This window comes from Micropterus salmoides, unplaced genomic scaffold, assembly GCF_014851395.1.
Source record: "Micropterus salmoides isolate LMB-PRFRI ecotype aquatic unplaced genomic scaffold, ASM1485139v1 Ms_hic_scaffold_6, whole genome shotgun sequence".
NCBI classification, from domain to species: Eukaryota; Metazoa; Chordata; class Actinopteri; order Centrarchiformes; family Centrarchidae; genus Micropterus; species Micropterus salmoides.
Window position 1 is genome coordinate 28,300,177 of NW_024044348.1, and position 22,275 is coordinate 28,322,451.

General features: G+C 40.7%; 2 protein-coding genes across 9 annotated transcripts in view; both read right to left on the reverse strand.

Annotated features, from left to right (window-relative positions):
- Positions 1 to 12,180, reverse strand: part of myo5aa (myosin VAa) — a 51,668-nt gene extending 39,488 nt beyond the window's left edge. For 3 of the 8 annotated variants that reach the window (XM_038700895.1, XM_038700896.1, XM_038700894.1), the window contains exon 1: positions 11,902 to 12,180. In XM_038700895.1, the coding sequence (XP_038556823.1) occupies positions 11,902 to 11,928 (27 nt within the window). In that variant the 5' untranslated portion in view covers positions 11,929 to 12,180. The remainder of the gene's footprint in view (positions 1 to 11,901) is intronic. The other 5 variants (XM_038700900.1, XM_038700898.1, XM_038700897.1 and 2 more) reach the window with 4 other exon arrangements.
- A 2,922-nt stretch (positions 12,181 to 15,102) lies between these two features.
- LOC119890193 (cAMP-regulated phosphoprotein 19-like) lies at positions 15,103 to 21,038 on the reverse strand. The gene is made up of 3 exons (XM_038701323.1): positions 20,872 to 21,038; positions 19,829 to 19,951; positions 15,103 to 17,534 (listed from the first exon to the last, which is right to left on the reverse strand). The coding sequence occupies exons 1-3, from the start codon at positions 20,926 to 20,928 to the stop codon at positions 17,364 to 17,366; spliced, it is 351 nt and encodes a 116-aa protein (XP_038557251.1). The 5' UTR covers positions 20,929 to 21,038; the 3' UTR covers positions 15,103 to 17,363.
- Positions 21,039 to 22,275: the final 1,237 nt, after the last annotated feature.

Below are 22,275 nucleotides of genomic sequence, written 5' to 3' on the forward strand. Positions count from 1 at the left end.
GTGGAATAACAGTGATGAACACTGGCAGTCACATGGCTGAGGAATCCAGCTCACAAACATAGATGCACAGGCGCGCGCACACACACACACACACACACGCAAAAAACTTACTTCTAATGGTTTGCCGGATGCCTGTGCAGCGATTGGAGGATTGAGAGAATCGCAATGTGGCCTTACAAACCCAGACAGATGAGGCCTGCAGTGGGCGGGTGTGTGTGTGTGTGTGTGTGTGTGTGTGTGTGTGTGTGTGTGTGTGTGCGCATGTGAAGACAAAAGTCAGCAGTTAAACAACACTGAAAGTTGTTTTGCAGTATATCTGAAATCACATAAGCTGAAAGAGACAGAGAACAGACTCTATCCACTTAGTTTTGTAAATGAATCAATGGCGTAAATAAATGATAACTCTCATAAAAGAAAGCAGATAAAACTCCTCATCTTTTTGTCTTTGTTAAAGCCTTATTCAGGGGTTTGGAAACTAAAGCTTTGACGTGTTTGTAATAATCTCAACATGAATGAGGATTTTCACTTTGCTGAGCCTCATTTATTTCAAACACTAAGAGCATTATGAACACATACACTGAAGTTATAATATAATGTGAATGACACTTTCTTATGAGGACTTGGGCAACTGAAGCACATGACGAGAATCTGTCTGGAAGCCCAACATCGATTTCGTGGCATCTTTTGGCTTCCTTACATAAACTGCTGAGGACGATTTCACAGAGGCGAGAGAGAAAGACCTCATTGTAGAAGAGCACAACAGGGGAGAAACTGGTTAATTTGGCCTGCTGCTTCACTACCAATCATCTGAATCATGACATCATGGTCACACACACACCCTCATCCTTCCTCTCTCACAGTCTGCCTGTCTCTTGCTCTTCGTATTAAGGAGAGTACGGGTGTGAAATGGCAGCTACAGGCTCTCAGAGGACGAAGGAGAAAGAACGCAGAAATCAAAGACAAAGTTTCTAGTTTTGTTGACCCCAATACCTGAGTATTATTCTGTAACCTCTTAAAACTGAGCGCCAGAAACAAACTATATCAAATCTATTTGTCATCTGTGAATACAGAGCCTTAATGGACGTGTTCGAAAGCGTTATTCAAGTGGTTTTCTTCACAGCTCCACCCCCACCAAGCCCCCAGGTTGTCCCAGTTTTCTCTTTCTCTAATCCTTTTCTCTCTCCCCACCCCTGCAGGAACACCAAACACTGTGATCAGTGTGGTTAGGTAGTGCACCGTGTGGTTTAGGTTTGCCATTGAGTGACAGTTACAAAAGAAGCAAGGCAGGCTGTGCAAGACAAATCTGAAAAACTGAAAAGAAGTCAAGGCCTATGGAAATATACAGGCAAAACGTAAATGACAAACTAATGAGGTGGCAAGAGGTGTGTGTTGTAATGCTGACAGTGTGTTAATTACAATGAGAGTTTAATAAAATAAATAAAAAAAAATTTTTTTTAAATATAACCTGACGACTTAAACACACATTTTTCATCCAATTCCCTTCAATTCAGTTTTATAAGAACTGGGACCACTATACAGTATGTAATGACATTTAACATTTAAAACTAAACTTGTGAGTTCCCTGTTGGACTGTGTAATGGTGACACGGTAAAATTACAATAAACATTTCTTTGACGTGCCGAGATTTCTTGTTAATTATCAGCAGGCACATATGCTGATATGAATATAAGTGTGATGCAAATGCATTTTCAGAAAGAGAGATAATGAGTGTTGTGTTGCTTGTATGTGTGCAGTCAAACACCCAAGATATCTGCGACGTCAAACATCGCTGTTTTACTCCTAATTAGAGATTGCTTTTTTTCCAATTACAATAGATTAAATGAAAACAACTGAACCGACATTTAAATTGTTGCAATTTCTATTATAAGCACTTTCATTTGCCAATAAACAATCTGTGCAATAAATAGCAATAGTAATACAACATTTACATTAAAACACATTCCTTCTATGACAATGTTTGGAAATGTTGTATTTACATCTGCCTGCCAAAACTGACAGATTTATTTATCTATCTGCTCTTCAGTCGCAAGTTAAAACTGGTGTTTCAAAATATTACCCAAGGCATGTCTTTTTTTACGAAAAGTATCAGGGGATTGTTACAACACAGAGCTTTTCTAATGTAACACAGAAGTCATTTACTGGAGCACACTGCTGATGGATATATAAAGATGTATTAACAATTAAGATGTTTTATTATACATGCACAGCACTGTTGCCATTAGCTGGTTAGCTCAGTTAGCGGTCAAATTAGCTGTCTCTACCTGGCCTGGGAGCTCAAAACACTGTGGGAGTGTTGGTGTTTGTTTATACCACCAGCACAGGAGCTTTGGACTGCCGAGGGGAGGACGTTTTTAGGCCCCAAGCACGCGACCCACCTGGGAATACTGAAGGGGAGAGGCACCGGAATTAGCACCAGAGCCGGAGCATTGCGAGTGGGCAACAGAACTGGTCTTAGCAGCCTCTCAGTTAACACGGTGTACATATTGTAAAATTTGGCACAACTATCAACTACAATCAATCTGTAAAAACACTATATTTCTGCATTTCTGGTTAGATGCTAACTGCATTTCTTTAGCACAAGCTACTTAATAGGGAACAAAATGGGCCAACTGAATACCATGGGCTTATATTTACACATACAGGCAAACATAGTGCCTGCTTCTCAATCACTCTACCCATTCCACCATTTCCTTAGTTGTTTTTTGGTCCCCACAGGAGACTGTCCCAGCATCCAGCCTCCCAATGGAGAGAGGGAGAGAGAGAGAGAGAGAGAGAGAAAAGGGAAGAGAGGGAGAGACAGGGAGGAGGAGGAGGACAGAGGCTAAAAATAGCATCAGTGAGTTCTGAGCAGCATCACACCTCACAGAGACATCACTGTGCTACTGAGCACACTTCCTGATCCTCATACCCATCCACACACACACACACACACACACACACACACACACACACACACACACACACACACACACACACACACACACACACACACACACACACACACACACACACACACACACACACAAGTAGGTGTCAAGCACGATGATCCTGAATTAGTTAACTCTGAAAGATGCCATCAGTCTACCCATTTCATTTATTTTCTTTCCTCTTGGACCAAAACACAAACACACACATAGAGAGAAACATAATGCAGCAGCAGAGGCTATGAATCATATTTATAGACCAACACATTCCCTTGGGATCGGAAAACAGAGGAGAGATGAAGGATGAAAGTCAACCACACACACACACCGATAGACATTTACATGTTTCAAGGACATAATCGTCCACAATGAAACACAAGCTGAAAAAAAAGAAGTGAAGGCTGCAGAGAAAAAAATGTGATGAGTCAGAAAGCAGCCTCTCTGTAGGCTTACAGAGGGATGGATGATGGCCACGCTGGTGTGTTATGGGCGGCACACGAAGAGGAGCGGGGTGACGAAAAAGAAGGAGAAAAGACGCCAGAGCATCTGTGACATCAGAAATCACATGACTAAAGTGTCTCTGCATTGAGCTCCCCCGACATAAGCCGCATGCATGAGTCTACACACCCAAGCAGCCAGTGAGAGGCTACATTTTGTTTGTAGGTCTGTAATTATTCTTTACCTCGGGGCACTGGGTGTGGTCACACACTTATGGTAGAGTCACGTCCTTTCTATGTTATTAATGTGCTCAAGAAGAGATAGCGATAAAACTAAAAAAGATAATACCAGTTACATTCTGTTCAGTAGATTTGAATTACAACATGGAGAGCAAACAATGCAACACCATCAACTTCCATCTCACATCCAGTTAGTAACAGATGTCCTATTTGAAATGAGTGGTGACATAATGAATGTATTCAGTGTGATCCTGCCTTAAACACACGCTTAATTGCTTTTCTTTAACTTCAGGAAAACGCAGCGTAGACACAGTCAAGTAACCACTGATTTGGTTATTACACTAGATTAAAGAGGTACCACGGCAATTTAGTATTGGACTTCCATAGGGTTGAGGGATTCCCACCAAACAGATTTAGGCTGAGGCAGCAGAGGCCGAGCTATCCTGACTTTTAGTCCTTAGTATGGGTCTAGCTCCAAAAACACTGGATCCTACATTTCCCATATTGCAACTCACTATAGTCTTTCTTTACCTTATTTACACCTTCTTACCTGTCTGGAAAAGAAGTGTCTTTCAGTGTCCACAAATCCAGCTTGTAACACAGGTTTCTCTGCTTCAAATGTGTCGTCTCCAAGCCCAAGATGATGAACCCCGATGACATCACTGTGACATCATCAGGGTTATTTTTGTAAAACTTCCTAAAGCTCCTCCAGAGGCTCACAAGACATTTTACAACTGTTGTCACAGCCTGGGACTCCGCACGATGAGGAAACTGTAAAATCGATGGAGTGCCTCTTTAATGTGAACAGATCATAGGGCTGGACTCATACTCATCATTCTGAGAGGGTTGACAGTTACTATTTACAGTAATTACCCTCGCCGACTGTAAGAAAAGACTTAAAGTCACTGCGCTTCTGGCATCTCATCAACATTATTTGATATCAAACGATACTTTGTTTGCATTGTTTTGCACTGAAGATGCTTACATCTTATGCTCACAAGATTGTTGCTCAACATTTTAATTTTGAAGGCTGAAATCACTATTTTTACTTTTTATTACCACTCAAAATCACTACAATGCATGCACAATCTACCAGATATGGGATAGTACTCAACTCATAAGGGATTCCCATGGACAACTGGTGTACTATTTACCAGTTCATTACAGCAAACATGCATCATATCAATAAAACTGGAGGACACTGCTGAATTAGCAATGACAGTGTTCCAGCAGCAATGCACTGGTTTTCTGACACATCAAGTATTTAATGACACATAATGAACTAGTGTACACTGTCCCTCACCGTGGATGTCAGCAGGTCAGTTTAAAGAAGGGGAAGGTTGCTCCTGAAGGTACAAGGCTGGCCAGATGCTTATCCTGGTTTAACTACAAGGATCAGGACCTGATTAGGCTGACTCGGGGTTTAACACCGGCTAATCTTATTCCGGTCAACTACACCGAGATTTCATTATATTCACATATGGCTCCAGGTTACCACTCCTGCAACGACTGCTAACACGATGGCAAACGCTTCTACTTGTCTTAATTCTCATCCTGAACCACAGATGGAAACACTGAACATGGACAAATATCAGGAGGTTAGGAAACACTCATTATGGATGTGTTTACATTAATAAAAATGCAAGATTAAACCGATTCCATCCAAAACCTGAGCACCACAACATGGAGGTCAAAGATGTTTGTAATCTCAGGACTGCATGTTTTTACAGTTAAGATTTCCACGAAAGTCACATTTATTTCAGCTGTAAATCGAACTCCCCTTCACTCTTGATTCTACTGCAAAGACACTAGAAGAAGACCAAGGTCGCAGACATGAGGACAGCGTGTGTGTGATGTATATGTGCACGTGCAGTAGGTGTCTACGTGTGTGTTGGGGGTGTAGGGCTGTGCCCACAGGGCGGGGCATCCATGAGAAATCCATGACAAAGTCAACAGCAGATTAGCTTAGCTAATACTGAGCTCTGAGCTTTCACTCTTGGACTGGAGTCACCCTGGCCTGCTGTGACTCCTCCGGACCCTCCCAGGGTTTTCTCCGTAAGTCAACACTTATCTGACTACTTACATGGAAATCTTTCCTAATTAGAACCTGTTCATTCATGTGATTTCTGCCAGATTTCCAAAAGTGAGTTGCTCTTTGCATTAGGACTATTACTACTGGGTGTCCGTTAGCTCACCAAGAGCATGTGCACCATATACAAAGTCAGCGGCCTGGATTCGATTCCAGCCCTCCCTTCGCTACATGTCTCTATTTCTCTCTCTCTTTGGCTGGTCTATCAAATGAAAAGGTAAAAAACTCTCCACAAAAATATATATAGTATATATTATATTGCATTAAGTCTACAAAACTCAGAAAAACTTTAGTGGACAATGAGCCATCTTTACTACTTTCATAAAGAGTCCAAGACTTGCCAAGTTTACTTTTAGGCAGCACTGAAAGGACTGTCCCATACCCTCGACAATACTGAGACTGTATGTGAATGGCATAATACAATGTGGTAATCTGGCTGGATCAGTCGATTATTGCTCAGTCAAATATTACAGAATCAAATATAAAAGGCCTCAACGTGACTGATACATTAAACATGAAATAACAGTTTTACTTAAGAGAAATTAAGAGAAAAGTAAGTCAAGGTCAAATGGATTAAAAACAGTTTACAATACGGTCTGGCAGAGGTGACTACCTAGACAGCTGCAGCGGTATGCGAGAAGTGTTTTGCTCACATATTCTCAGTAAAGCCGTCAATGGAGTCCCAGACTGCAGAAGCCTCGTCACATGATGCCCCTCATGTGAGAATCTGCTGTTTTTCTGCTCAGCTGGGCAGACGCAGCATGATGCCAAGATATAGAGACCATAGCGCCGGTTGAGAGTTTGGTTGGACAGAATCAGCGCTAGTCTCACAACATCCCTAACTAGACTCTTGGCACTGCTAGCGTGCCAATGATCAGAGTCGCTTACTAAGAAGCTGTGACGCTGCCCAGCACCTAATCGCATTAGTTTAGTCAATGCTGACTCTTGGAGTAGTGTAGCTCACTTCTATATGTTATGTTGGGGTAGGAGAATCAGTGCCAGGCTGTGGGCCTGAATAGTTCTATCAATAAGGAGAAGATACGCAAACACAAAATAGAAAAAATGCCACGCTAAGCTAACCAGCTCTTCAGGGACACTATAATCTATGTTTTCTAAAACTTTCTTTTTTTTTGCTCCTACATACAACAAAGGACACTAAACATGCTGCTGGATTATCATTCAATAGGAGAACATACTGCTTTCCCATCTAACCAACTAGACAACGTCCTAACCTGCAAAGCCAGACATGCTGTCCTACAAAAGTTGGAACAAGCTACAAACTACTTCCACTTATTACATTATGACCATCTGTAACAAAGATTGTGCTGTTATTCGGATACCAAAACATAGCTCAGGTTAAATCTGATTTGTCACTACACTGTTGCTGCCTTGCTAATTTTAGTTACACAACTTTGTTCTACAGAGATGAATCTAGAAGAAGGGTGTGCCAGGACAGGGGCTCCATGCTGCACATCTGAGAACTGGTTAACCAAATTCAAGACCAGAACTTACAGATCACTTCAAGAACCACATATAGCTAAAAAGAGAAATGAGCTTCTCCTTCAACGTCTCAGAATTGGATTCAATGAGCATCTTCTTTAACAATTTTCTTTGGCTACATGTCTACTTTATCAATAAATGGAGGGACAGGACGAGAATTGAAAGCTTAAAAGAGGCAAAGACTTACTTGGACAAACATATACTCCAACTCCCGGTTCATCTTGCCGCTTTATGAAGTCTCTAGCTCATGCTGCGAGTCTGCTGGTTTCCTGGATGCCTCCAGCCACATGCGCCACAAGACCAGACACTAGCTGGATAGATGAAAACCTTCCTATTGTGTCTGCAAACACAGGCAGCGTTCACCGACGTCCCCCAGCCTTCATTGCCCCGTGACAGATGACTGGCCATCCCTGCTGTCTATCAAACACCCCGGCTTCCTGTCTCGATCACATGAGTTGTGAGGCCGACGGATTCTCAAGAGTGAGAAAATGACTTGTTCCAATATCCAAACATTAATCCAAATGTTTGTTTCTAAACCTAATACTTGTTTGTATGCGCTGTGTATTTACGACACTTTTCAATTACTTTAGGATTCCAGATGCATATTGGAAACAATGTTGAAACTAAATGCTAAAGGTTTGTTCCCCAAATCATCACAAGAAATAACTGCTGCACCACCACACTGAACAGTAGTAATCACTATTTTAGCCATAAACATGAGGCCCTCCTCTTGGTGTGTTTGTCTGTGTTCGACAGGCCTGCGATGACCACATGCCAGAGCATATACAACATGACTACGTAATTACCTTCACTTGGTTATCATAGCGATCTAATGCACACGCTCTCAATTAGAGCTAGGGAGAAAAAAATAAACCACTGACATCAGATCATGTAAAACTCGTCACCGGATGCAGCTGAGATGACACATTTAGCAAGCAAAGCATAAAGTCCTATGTGATCTGATATGAAATTTGTTTACCATGTTTGTTTACCGCCTTTGTTTAGTGTGTTAGCGTGCTAACATCGGCTCATTTGCACCAAATACAAAGTACAGCTGAGCTTCATGTGAATGTCATTAGTTTTGCAGGTATTTGGTTATAAAACCAAAGTATTGGGAAAATTAAAAGTTTTGACATGATGATGGCGCTAGATGGAAAGTCAGAGGACCGCAAAGTCATTACAAGTCATGCAGGGGGCAACGCGAATGTCTGAAGGAAATTATGTGGATCAAGTAGATGTTGAGATGTTTCACAGGAAAAATGAAAAGTTACTGGAAGCGCTCGATGAGATATTTCAGTCTGGACCAAAGTGGTGGACTGACCGTCCATGCTCTCAAAAAATTAGGGATGGATAAATTAAGTGTGATGCAAATTAAATGTACACTAAATCACAAAATACCACTGTGGCACTGCTCCCTACGGGTCGAAATGGTCAAGCATGCAGTGCTTTCAGTAACACACCAACAAGCGATGTAACGGCAGGTGTTTCCCTGTCCATGACAAAACTCGCTCCCTCACATCGCCATGATGGCGTGTGGCCATATGTGCAACATGCTGAAAAGTTTCAACCGACTACTGTTTTCTGACCCGTATGACTCAATTCTGATTTACCCTAAAGTCTCCCATCCCTGTACCACGAGCAGCTCTTTTAGCTCAGGATTCAGTCACTCTGACTAGACCCTTTAGAGGTGGGACAAATGCTGTGCGATCATGCAATCACAGCACAATTACTGCAAGAATACACAGAAATACTCGCCGATACACTGGCACCAACACTGCAATGAACTGTCGTGTGATACTGTGGCAGGAGTGTACCTGTACATAGTTTCATCACAGAGGTCTTTTGAGTGATGAAAGCACCGCGTATTGCAATACACTCACTTGCTAAACTCACTTATACGGACAAATCAAGGCTGTCTGAACTGCACCCAGACGCAACACATCTCTACATGACTTTTCTACACAGCGAGTTTTTTGTGAAAAGGGAATCGTTTTCCTTCCAGTTTCAGGTAATGAATAACTAAATAAACAAAACAGCAAAACACCCAAATGCAATATGAATTTCTGAGACTCAGGTTGTGTGTTAAATAGCTTTTCCATCTCTGAGTCATCTAATGGAGCACTGCCTCACTGCCATTTTCATTAGAATATCCTCCCTCTCGTCGGCCTCTGCTTTTAGTTATACCGCACTTCATTCACATTCACGATCTCTTACTAGTTTTGAGCCTGATTTGATTTACTTACTTTATTTGGCTCAGGCGGATGGAGCAGACTGAATTAAATCTAATAAAAAAATACAGATTTCTTTTCTTTTTTTTGCAGAATGTTTACTATTGTAGCTTTGTCCTCTAACCTACAAAATGTACCTTCACCTCTGACTCACCTCTCTATAACGCATCAGGTCAGACGGGAGCCAAACGTATATTGGAGCAGAATCCGATCCTGTGTGTGTGTATTTGTGTGCGTTTGTGCATGTTAACCAAGCAGTTCAGCTCCCCTCAATAAGCTTCTATAAGGCTGACTCAAACGCACAAAGGACAGAGTGTTTTCCACCCCTGTGTTGGAAAAGAAAATCACAGAGAGAGGTCTGACATCAGAGGCCAACTTCTAAAAACACACTGCACCATTCAAAGTAGAAACAAACTTTTTCTTCCCCAAGCTTCACTGACATGTACACCCAAAGTTAAAACCATTTAACGCCCAACATGATTCTTATGGAAGAAGACAGCCAAATTGACGGCTGGCTACAAGCCAAATCCTACTGGCAGAGGAAAGAAATTTAGCACCTTCATAAAAAAAACCACTCTGATTTTGTTGATGGTTGCTGGTTGTAATTTCACACCTGGGTGCTACTTAAGCACATCCTTTTTGCTAAAAGAGATTAAAAGCAGCAAATGTCTGCAACTAACTGTTGTTTTCATTATAGATGAATCTATTCATCACACTGCAAGTTTATGTGGTTTCAAACCCATTGTCATTCATTTAAAACCACCACCATTAGGAAGACAGCAAAAAAATCTTACTAGACTGGAAGGATATCCTGAAAATTGAAAGGCATGGACATTGAACATGCGGACAGAACAGTTACTATAGAAAAAAAGCACAGTGACTTGCTTGCAACCACCTATCAAAATATAAATATACGCTTATTTTACCTTTGTGCACAGCTCTGATAAGTTTCACTTCACACTTCCAATCACAAGTTCCTAAAGACAAAGATGGTGTCTTCAAATTTCATGTTTTGTCCAACCGACAACAACCAAAAAGGATTTAATTTAATTTTATGGATGACGTTCGCATTTAAGAAGCAGGAACCAGTGAGGTTTTGCTTAAATTGTTGCCACTTTCTGTTGATCAATGAACTGAATATTTCTTCGAGCACTAAATGCAACACTCGCCTTTTTGTTTTCCTCTCTCTTTTAGAGATCAGAGGTCAGGGTCAGCTAGAAAACAGCTTCCCAGGAGCCGGCGGGAACGCGGTCAGCAAAGTGACCGCTGGCTGACACAGGGTTCAGATCTCATCGGTTTCATAGACTTGGCCTTTGAACACTTGTCTACGCTAATCTAAAGGACAACAAAACCCAATTGAAAGTAGAGTGGTTCAAATTAAAAATACACTGCAGTGCTGCTGTTTGGTACGGATTTAAAATGGAATTTCAAAAGCAGTCGTTATCATCACACACACTGTCACGTTTCCCCTCCACCACAACCTTATTCAAGCTGGTCACACCAGCTTTCAAAGTAGGGGGGATGGGTGACTCATCTCCTTCTGCCTCTCTCTCTCTCTCACTCTCACTCACACACACACACACACACACTGGCCTCTTTCTTTACTTGGTTTCACATTTACAATAATAGAAATACAGCAGCAGCAGACCGTGTGACCTTGTGGGCCTCTCGGGCAGCATATCATACAGTCTTCAGTGAGCATTTGCTTGCTATAAAGCTGCACGGAGGCTTCAGGGCCTCTAAACATCCTGGATGCTACAAAGGATGCTAAACTGTCCGGATGCGGCGCTAATCGCAGCATCAGCGGTACCCGGTCTGCAGGACTCGGCTCACAAGCCGTGTCAGGAGCCTCAGACACGCGCTACCATCAAAATAAAACACTAACACAAGGTTAATGCGCAGGTTTGAAGTAACGCTAAATAATATGGTTCACAGTAGTAAAAACCTAGCGCCTCCATCATGGCTGGCACCGCCTTTGCATCATCCTGCCCCCCCCTAGCCTCCAGTGGGCCGATGCTGTAAAATATGAAGGCCCGGGGGAACAAGATATCTGGTTTTAATGAAAGAACAAGGTGACAAATGTTAAAATACACCTGGTTTTGTTTTTAAATGTGAAAAAGGACGACTGTAGAAACAAAAACGACTCCCTGCCGCATCTGTTGTCTTTTTGTCAGCTGCACCCATTCCAGCGCTGAACACACATCTATATTTAAACAGCCAAACACATCAAAACAACATGTTTTTTGGGGGGGGGCTTAAACCTGGTTTAAACCCCATTTTCATTCATTTTTTTTAAAGCCAGCGCCACGCTCGCTGTCAGAAAGACACATTTTTCCCATCCAAGCGTCAGCATGTTTACTGACAGGACCTTCTGGATATTTAAAAGCGTTTTGCAAGACGCCGAAGACACACGTATTTAGCCGACGTGCGAGCACTCAGCTATAAACATCCACTTGTCTTACCTTTGTGTACAGCTCCGACGCTGCCATGACGGTCTCTCGCTATGTCCTTTCTCCAGTCTGGGCTAAAACTCCGGCAGGTCTCCGCGCCGCATCAGACTCGCTGCGTGCTTTGATGTAGCAGAGGAAAGAAATTTCTGTGTTGCTGCAGAGGCTCAAGGGGAAGCCGTGGCACTCGTCGCCATGATACCCTGAAATGTTTAGGGCTGCTGCTGCTGCTGCTGCTGAGGTTTCGGTGTCTCACTTTGCATTCTGGGTACGATGGATGAAGTGATTCAGCCAAACGAGAGGAGGGCTGCTGCTGCTGCCCGCTTGGAGAACTGCGCCCCCTGACGGCCAAAGGCTGAAAATACACCAACAAAAAAACTTATTTTTTGCCCTGAACAAACCTAAGTGGATACAAATGACACCTCTATATCGTACTTTTTTTCGGCGAGACACTGCTTGTGAATAGGGTAAACATATTAATTAATAAAGATCACTACGAAACTTTCCTAGTTGATTACTTACATTAGGACAATATTTTTTTTGTATTACAGGTTTTCTGAAATTGTATGTTTAGAAATGCAAAAGAGGCAGTATCTAATGAAATCTGATCTGTTTTATTTTGTTGAGAAATGAGACTCAAATGTTTTTACAAAGGGGATTTTGAAAATCTCGTTTTTTACCCCATAAATCATAATTTTCGTCATGTTTTGGTGGTGGTTGGGGGGAGGGGGTGATTTATAATTCAAGCTGTGAATAATATTAGTGCTACGGAAGTGGAGATTGAAGGAAAAACTATGTGCAGTCTTTTGGAAAAATCATGGGGGAAAAAATCCATTTCAGAAAACGACCTTTAAATATATGTACTGTAAAATTCCATTTAGAGAGACAGGTGAACTACCTAACAGATATCAACATCAAACTTCCCCAGTTGATTACATAGATTAAGACAATTATTTTTTGTATGACAGGTTTTCTGAAATATGTTTAAATGAGGCAGTATCTAATGAAATATGCGATCATTTGCATCTATTTAAAGAATTGAAATCTGAACACTGGATTAAGTCAGGTTCAAAATTGTTGTTTAATTTTGTTGCCATAATAGACTCAAATGTTTTTGCAGAGGGAATTTTGGATTTCTATTTTTTGGGGTATAAAAAGTTCTATAATTCAAGCTATGGATGATATATGAACAACCCCCTCAGTAGAAACATTCAGATTATACTTGGGAATAAATCTGGAAAGTTTGGTGTATTTAGGTGCTACTGAAGTTGAGATTTCAGGCACAGAGGATGAGGAAAAAATAATTTTGAGAAAACAGCCTTTAAAGAAATGTGTTGTAGAATTCCATAAATTTTGCAAGACACTACAGGTGAACAGGCGAACAACCTAACAGATATAAAACTTCCCCGGTTAACTACTTACAATAAGACAATTATTTTTGTATTACAGGTTTTCTATAATGAGGCAGTATCTAATGCTAAATGTTAGTGAATTTAGAGCAATCTGCAGAGGAATTGAGACAAACTGTAGCAAAATAAACACCTAAATGTATATTTGGGGCGTCTTCTTTCTGCTACTCTGAAAGAAGACTTGTTATGGAAGTAAATTATCCCCAAATCATCAATCAATTATTACGATAAATGTCACATCATTATTTCTTTTTAAGTTTAAAGGCTGATTTTTGCTCCTGAATGAAATTATATATATACACAGTATTCTTTATGGTCAGAACAAACACTTTATGCCAAACAGTGGATCACTTAAAAAATCTGAGGGAGAATAATGATAAAATCTTTTTTCAACATAGACGCATGAGTAAAATTACATTTTTCAGTCCCTCTTCCTTAACAGAATAAATATCTTAATAGAAAAATGCAGTGCTGATTTACTTGTGATTCAAATGAATTAAATCAAACATTTATTGAACATGCCCTGGGATGGACTGGCCCCCTGTCCAGGGTGTACCCCGCCTTTCGCCCGATGTCAGCTGGGATTGGCTCCAGCGGTTGACGATGGATGGATGGATGGATTTATTGAACATATTGTTATTGAGTACAAATTGTCATTTTAGATTTTTTGCTATGTGTACATGGTTGGATAGCAGTGTATTCTAAGAAATTTTATTACATATGATTCCTGATACATTTGCTAAAAAGGGGGGGAAAGAAAGTCAGCAAAATGCATTCAAACATTTAAGAAAAAGTAAAAACTAGATGGGTAAAATGCAGGGAAAAAATACAATATTATGCAACTACAATGTCCCTGCTAAGTAGGGCTGAAAATTATAAAAAAGATCTCCAATTCTGATTTGAAACATAACTGATAATTATTATAACATAACAAGGATCTGTACCAAATAAAGATTTTTTCTTAAGTCTGTAGAATATGATGTGTAGGCCAGGGCAGCATGACAGTATTTAATTTAACATAAAATGGCATGTTGACACACATTTTGCCTAATCAAATATTGCACCTTCTGTGATTAGAAAATTGAAAGTGTCACTGACTGACTCAAAACTGGTCAAATTACCACATTAAGGAATAAAATATAAGCACCTTCAAAATATTGTCTTTGCATAACTGTATGTGAAAGTTTGTCCTCTACCACGTTTTTTAAAAAAATCAGCAAAAAGACATTGAAGACAAACAGACACTGTTTTCCTCACCAAAGTGAATTTTGGTAAACCCATTAATATAAAAAAACTGCTTTGTGGTCAAATGAATGATTTGATAAGTGGGTTTTCAATGGCCCCAGGGGGGCTTCAAGCTCTTTCAGGGGAGGCTCAGTGAATGGCTGTGAACTAATATATTAGTTATTAAAAGTAGGCAACATCCACAGCATAAATGAGCCTGATTTGGTTAAAGAGATGTAGAATAGAGAGATATTTCACTCTTTCTCAGAGTCAGAAAATAATAAAATTCCTTACAACAGGCCTTTTTTTGAAGTTACATCAAACAGCAATATTAGGCTAACTTGGCACAATTGTTGAATATCTGAGGGATCAAATAACATTATCACGATACCATAGCTATCCAGGAACTGAGTGAAACTATGCAAGTAAACTAAGAGGGTATCAGCAGGCACCTTTTTCCAAGCTTTATTTGAGGGACGGCCCAGTCTCAGAATCTGACAACCCCTGGATGAAACAATTTAAAGTACCTTAAACATACAACATGGCCTAAACACCAAAGCCAACATGACACACACGACACAACTTTAAAACATTTCTGCAAAACTATTTTATTTACAAAACAAAATGGCACAAAGTGACAGCAGGGCAGCCATATACATGCACAGCGCTGACAGATGTAGTGCTAGCTTAGATTTACCACATCGCAGGTACGCTTCATCCAGTCAAGTACCCTGAAAAAGAAGCACTTTACGGGGCCAAGGATATTTTTAAGATAAAATTAATTCAATTTTTGATTATAGAAGGCTTTTCCCAAGTCTGAGAACAGCATTTGAGAGCTGCTCACAGTAAAACAGTTTTTTACCATAAATTCAGTCTACTTACACAGCATACGGTACACAAAGAAGGGTCCCTACAGACAGGAATTTAGCTTTCAGGTCCCATATACTCAGTCTTTGATGATGATTCATTCATGACAACTTGGAAATGGAAACTTTGGGCCGACGAGAGGACTATGTCGTCATCTGAGGTTGAAATGCATGGCACACCACAATTGCAGTGCAAACTTTCAATGTTGTAGTTCAAGCTAAAGTAACAACCCCACCCCCCTCCTCTTACACTCTTTAAAGTACAACACTTCCTTATTTCAAGATGTCTTGAATGCACCACCTACATGGCACTCAGTGCGCATACGCTGCTCCTGAACTTTTAAGTGTGTGTGTAAATGTCTGGGTTCAGCGCACCTTCAAGAATTAAAATGGATTAAGCTACGTTCAGAGTGCAGGCCAATGCGACCCAAATCAGATTTTTTTTGTTCATGTGCGACTCAGAACTGATCTTTTTATGAACAGGCCAAGTCACATGGAATCTGATTTTTCCACTTTGGATTTGGGCCACTTTCATATGTGGTCCAAATCCGATACAGATTGGATCTTTTTAAATGCGACCTCAGTCTGGACACTCAGGTCGGAATTGATGCAACTTTGACGTCACTCTAGAGCAGCTGTTGTCACAATCCTGCTGTAGACGGAGCTGTGGTGAACAAAAAAGCTCCACAAAAAGCCATTGTAAACATGTGGCTTTCTTCTTCCTCTACCTTGCTGTCATCTACTCACAAATTCCCTTTCTTCCACCTGAAATCCACTGGGCTTCAGCTCTCTTTTCAGTTATGCGCATGCTACTTGTCTGTGTGGACACAGTGGGGAGAAAGAGAGGGAGTGAGTTGTGTGGCAGTTGCGTTGTACAGCACCAGAAACCGAAATGTAAAAGAGACAAAGTTGTGAACACTTGTCATAATTTGGGAGAAATGTGACCCGTGAGAGACAAATGAAAAACGGGACTCTCCCGTGAAAATTGAGAGGGTTAGTAAGTATGAGCTAACCGTGGCTAGCCTCTGTGGCTCTGTTTACTTCTGTACAACAGCGTGCTGCTGCGTGTGATGTCATGTTATTTTTCTGCGCATGCAGGTCACTTTCAGGCCAAGGACAATTCACACTGAAGTCTGATTAAACAATAATGTGAACTCACAAAAAAAAAAAAAAAAACGGATCTGGGAAAAAAAATTTGAATTGAGCATTAAGGCCTGTAGTGTGAACGTAGCCATAACAACGCTCATCTTTGGGAGCTGTGTGGTCCTTTAGGATACCCCCCCGGTTCACAATCAAAGTGTTAACAAAACTGAGCTCGATCTGTTGATTACTATATTTAGCCCATCACATACAGTGAATGATACAAATCTGATGTAAAACTTTCTAAGGCTGACGTCGGCCCCTGTGCCAAACAAAAGGAAATATATATATGTGTATACTATATGTGTATAGTGTATACACATACATACACACAAACACACTTCCAAACTGAGGGATCCAGATGACCATGCTAAAGCCCTCCAACCACACAAGACACAGCTTCTTCTGCTGCTCACTCCTCTCCAGCTGGTAAATACCGGGGTATCAGTTGTACAGAGGCGTCACAGTCCGCTCATCACACTGACACTTGGATGCTCTGTCTTTTAGCATATCCTGTCTTTCAGCATATCTTACATGAGTAAAGAGAAAATAAAAAGGAACATGTAAAAGTAAGAGATGACAGAAGGGCAGTCAGTTTGGGGGAGTAGCGAGGGACAAAAACAAGGACAGGAGGTAGTAGAGACAGGGGCCAAACAGGATTTGAAGGTGTCTGCCAGCCAGTTCGCTGGGTGCTAAGTATGGGTTCCTGTTGGGTTGGGGGCAGAGGCAAAGGTGGTACGGTGAGTTGTGGGAGAGGTAAATGTTACAGCTCTGAGACTTGAGTGGAGAGGGTTAGGGCTGGGTAGGGGATGCAGGGGCTGTCGAGGCGGTGTGTGCATCAGCCTGCCAGTTTACTCGCCACCAGAGAAGGTTTCCTCTGGGGCAGGTCCTGGGGGGTGGGGATGTGGTCACCCGTGATCTCGGCCTTCTCTGGTGCAGCAGTCGGCAACTGCTTGTTCTTTATCTTCGCCTTGGCCATGTTGTAGTCACCAGAGTCAAAGTACTTTTGCTGTAGAAAAGCACAAGATTAACATTTAAAAACTGTGTGTATAAACTATGAACAAGTAACAGAACGAGAACCCATGAATACTGAGAGCTCCTGACAGAGTGAACATTCAATGTTATAAAGATTTTAATACACGGAGGAATTAATTGCACACGAGGATGACAACAAAATTTTTGTTTACAAAAAAGATTTTCCCAACAAACGGTGTATAGATTCTAGGGCTGCTTGAATTGTGGTAAAAATCATAGTCACGATTATTTAACACGTTTACAGATTGACTTAGGAAACATCATGCATTCACTGAACTTTTAAAATTGAATGCTTAATTTAAAAAAAATACTAAATTTGATTTTGCATTATTCCAAAATCCCAAACAGCCCAAGACATAAGAAACAGTAATCAAATATGATTAAACCCGGTCTGTTAAGCCTTGCTTTACCTGGTCTGTGCTTGTAAAATATATATTCAGTGTCCCCGTCTTCTAACGTATTACCAGATTTGTACTTTCCTCGCCATTGGTTTAAGTAACGGCATCTCCTGACACCACTGTACAATTTTAGTGTTGCAACATAACGAGGTGAGAAAAGAATGAATCCAGTAATATGTTAGAAGACAGGGACACCGAGCATATTTTACAAGTACAGACCAGGTAAAGCAACACAGAACATGCATGGTTTAGTATAAGTATCAATAATATGTAATTTATTAGTGCCATAAGAATGCCATAGGCTTAAGCTAATGATGGTGACTGGCAAGTTGTAGCAGTTATAACCACCGAAATCTTGGCTTGAGCTGAAGTAAACATGCAACAGCCTGGATGAGAGTGAGTTTGGGCTTTCAGGGAGGGACGGGAGGCGCCGCTGTAAGGGAAATGGTGCTCTGGATTTATAACACAAGACAAAACGAGTGTCATTGCGAAACAGCATTTAGCACAATAATCGTTTTACCTCGATTAACTTAATTTTATAATTGTTAGAAACCATAATCGCAACCATGATCAATATTCAATTAATTTCACATCCCTAATTGCTGACTAAACTATTGGTTGATGAGGAGTCTTAGTTCGTTGCAGAAAAAAACAACCTCAAATTCCATTTGGGAGCTGCACCTTGTTGTTTGGGCAGTTATTAGAAAACAACATTTTATTTCTGTTTATTTTTCACTCTCAAGCTCGCTCCACCACCGCTGCTTTAGCTCTCTCTCTCTTTTGTTGAGCCAGGGCAAACTCTGAATCCTGTGTTTACAAACAGCAATCAAAGGTATCTATCAAATCTTACACATACTTTTAGGCTACAATATATATGTTTATTTGGTGGGCAAGATAAATATGTTTAGGGTTGTAATTATTATTATTCATTCATTATTTTTACAATTAATCAAATAATTCAAATTGTCACAACTTTTGTCAAATGTCCAGCACAGGTTATAACATTGTTTACTTAGTCTCACCAAACCAAGCAAGCTGCTCTTTGTATGCCTGTAATCACCAAATGTTTAGTTTGTTTTACCTGATAACGGATTTGAATAATGTTCTACGAATCAAAAAACCAATTAAACAACTTGTAACTTTTAAGACTGTTTTCAGTTTAATTAGTTGCTTTATCCACTTAGATTAGTTGGAGATTTAAAATGATAACTTAGTCTAACAAAATGTAAAGAAAAATAATAATGGTAAATGCACAAAACAAATTATTACTAGAAACTAAAGTGACCACTTTAAATTGCCCTGTTTTCCCTGGCTATGCTTTACAAGCATATGAAAACCCTCATAACCGTCATTTGAGAGGCTGTAATCACATTTTTACTTAAATAAATGGTCATTTATCACGATTGTCCTCTAGTTTTCTGTCTATGTACTAATCATTCCACCATCCCAGCAACATACTGGGATGGTGGAATGCTAAAATATATGGAGACAGTGTTATTATACACTCAGTTAACAATTATTAAGAGGTATACCTAGCTAAAAGTAACACAGGGTAGAAAAACATCCCTGCAATAAATCCTGCCTACCTGAATGTTACAGTGTTGTGGTGTGGGTTTAAATCAATCATTTTGGACACTGCAGTTTGTGTTGTTGATTTGTGCTGTGGTATACTGAAAGGTGTTTCTAAAACGTTGTCTGATCTCATTGATATAAATGGCATGCTCTGGAAAAGTCTAGTAAGTGGAACCTGAATTAATAATATTTTGTCAAACTGGATTAGTTTAGGTAACTTATAAACTGGCAACAGTGGGTTCAGAAAATATCCCTTAGGTGAATGTTTTGCAGACAAACAGACAAAGATATAACTCACCCCCTTCTGGAGGCGTTTGCGAAGCAGATCAGAGCCCCCAGGTTTGTTTCCTAAATTTGGGTATCTGGCCTTAAGTTTAGCCTCCTCTGACTTCTCAGGACTGATCACCTTGTCCTGAATCTCCTAAAAACAAGCGGAGGCGTGAGACATCCAGATGAGGAAGGAAACCACTTAATTAACAAAATAAACAAGAGTACATTCACCAGGTGCCGAGGCCCCCTCCAAAACATGCGTTGATGGCGGCACTGCGGTATAGATGTAATCTGACCTTCTACATCAGATACTAAAACCTTTACTAAAACCATACATGTCTGAATAACAATTATGCAACAGTAAAGAGACGGTGTAACGTTACATTTACAACATTAATGTTAGCAAACCACAGGGGTATGTACATGTAACGTAAATAACGTCTTTTAAATACTGCTTCGTATTGGTATACGTTCTCCATATCAACATTAAAATATATATTGGCTGGTGTTTGCTCGACAGCCCCTCGCAGACACTGTGGAGTTAAACGGGTTGGACCACCAGGTGGAATTAACCGCTCCTGTAAATGTGCTGAAAAATAACGTTAACCATCGGTTTGTTTGATACTAGGGCGGTTAGCTAGCTAGCAATGTAACCGCAAGCCAAACTGCGGTAGCTAAAGTGGAATTATGGATTATGGCTAACGCTACTGGGCTTCAAGACCGACTACAGCAATCTGTTGGTTTGAGCTATGCTAACGTTAGCAGCTAAGCTAACTGCTACAGATTTGCCACTATGTGAATGTCATGACAGTTAGCTATTAGCTGCTAATATCGGACATTCACACCAAACATCCGGCACGGCAGGCCAGCTAACCGGTAAGGCAATGTTGTTACAAACTTTAAGAAATAACATGAATTATTCTAACCAGGGCTTAGTAGTCGGCTTTGGTTGATATGTCAACAATAAGGAGCGCGGGGTGAGTAAGCTAAGCTGTATAACGTTCACGTAGCGGCCGCTATAACAAAGTCACTGCTGCTTCACTGCTAACGTTAAATCCTCTGCACGGTTACCTTCACGTCCATCAATGTCTCCTCCGCCGTCGGCGTTTCTTCGTTATCCCCCGACATGTCTATATTACCGTGATCTCAGACAACAGGTTGCTCAGCAGTTGGGCAAATGATCCGCAAATCCCCTTACCGTACCCATACGAGCCGAGCGCGTACTCCCGCACAAGAAATACTACGTCACATGCGGAGACACCATGCGCGCTCACCCTGTGGCGCTCCTGCCGCGCGCCCGCAAGGTCTACTTAGTGCTGGGATCGGATTTACATTGCGTAACAGACCGATCAGCTGTTAGGCCCATGTGCTGAAACACAAATCCAGATTTCATTCGAATAATCCTCAGATCTGGAGGATGGTGAACGCTGCGCTGATTAACACAGTTCATTTGATATGTTTCCCCGTAGAGTTTCTTCCTGTGGTGTGTTTTGTGGCTGAAATAGGCCCTGTACTGAAATAAGCGATTGCTCTGCACATAAAGAAACACAGCATAAATAATTGGGAAACGCACTTTAAGGTCAACAGCAGACCCAGATCCTGACTTTGTCACCTTGCGAAAAAATAGAAGAATCTGTAAAAACTGAACTGGTAGTAGACCAGACACTGACAAACAACAGTGGTTATAATTAGTTGTTTTGATTAAAATAATTAATAGGGACAATTAGGCCTACTGGATATTTAGATTGAAACACTGTAGAGTAGCCTAAAAGGAGCAAATTTTGAAGTTTTTTTTTTCTGGCAGCAAGTAGTAATGGGTGTCTTAAGACGACTTAAAACAGCCTATTAACAAAGCAACATTGAACGTCTTCAGACGACAGAAAATAGCATGTTAACGTGTCCATTTTAGGTGTTAACCACTTCATTAGAAACCCATACAATAATTGCCAGAAAGAAAATAGCCTAATCTCCGCTCAATTTACCGCTTATGAAATGAGGACAAGAAGTAATAGTTATTGAATTGGGCTTAAGAAATAATATTGATTAATTAAGAAATATTGATATGAGAAAAAAATGTAGGCTTATACACTGTCACACTTCACATATTCATTTAATAAATCTAATTTAACGTGTGTCCTTTCTGTCGTGGAAATTATATTCCTGGTGAGGGGTTGAGCAAATAATTGAGTTACAACCAACCGTTGTCTTTGAAGAATTTATTTAACAAAAGAGAATAAACAGAGAAGTACTAAAACACATATAGGCCTACAGCTGGTCCAGAGACCTGCTGCCTAGGGCGGCTTCGGGCGTCTGGACCCGAGCAAAGGGATGCATCATCATTTACACAGTCTAGGTTTCTATGTTTTGGAGAACAGAGATCCTCTCTCGGCCTTGAATGAATATTCCAGGAGAGGAGAGGAACAACAAGAGAGGAAAACACCAAAACAATCTCACAGTTCTGGCCTAAATGTGGAC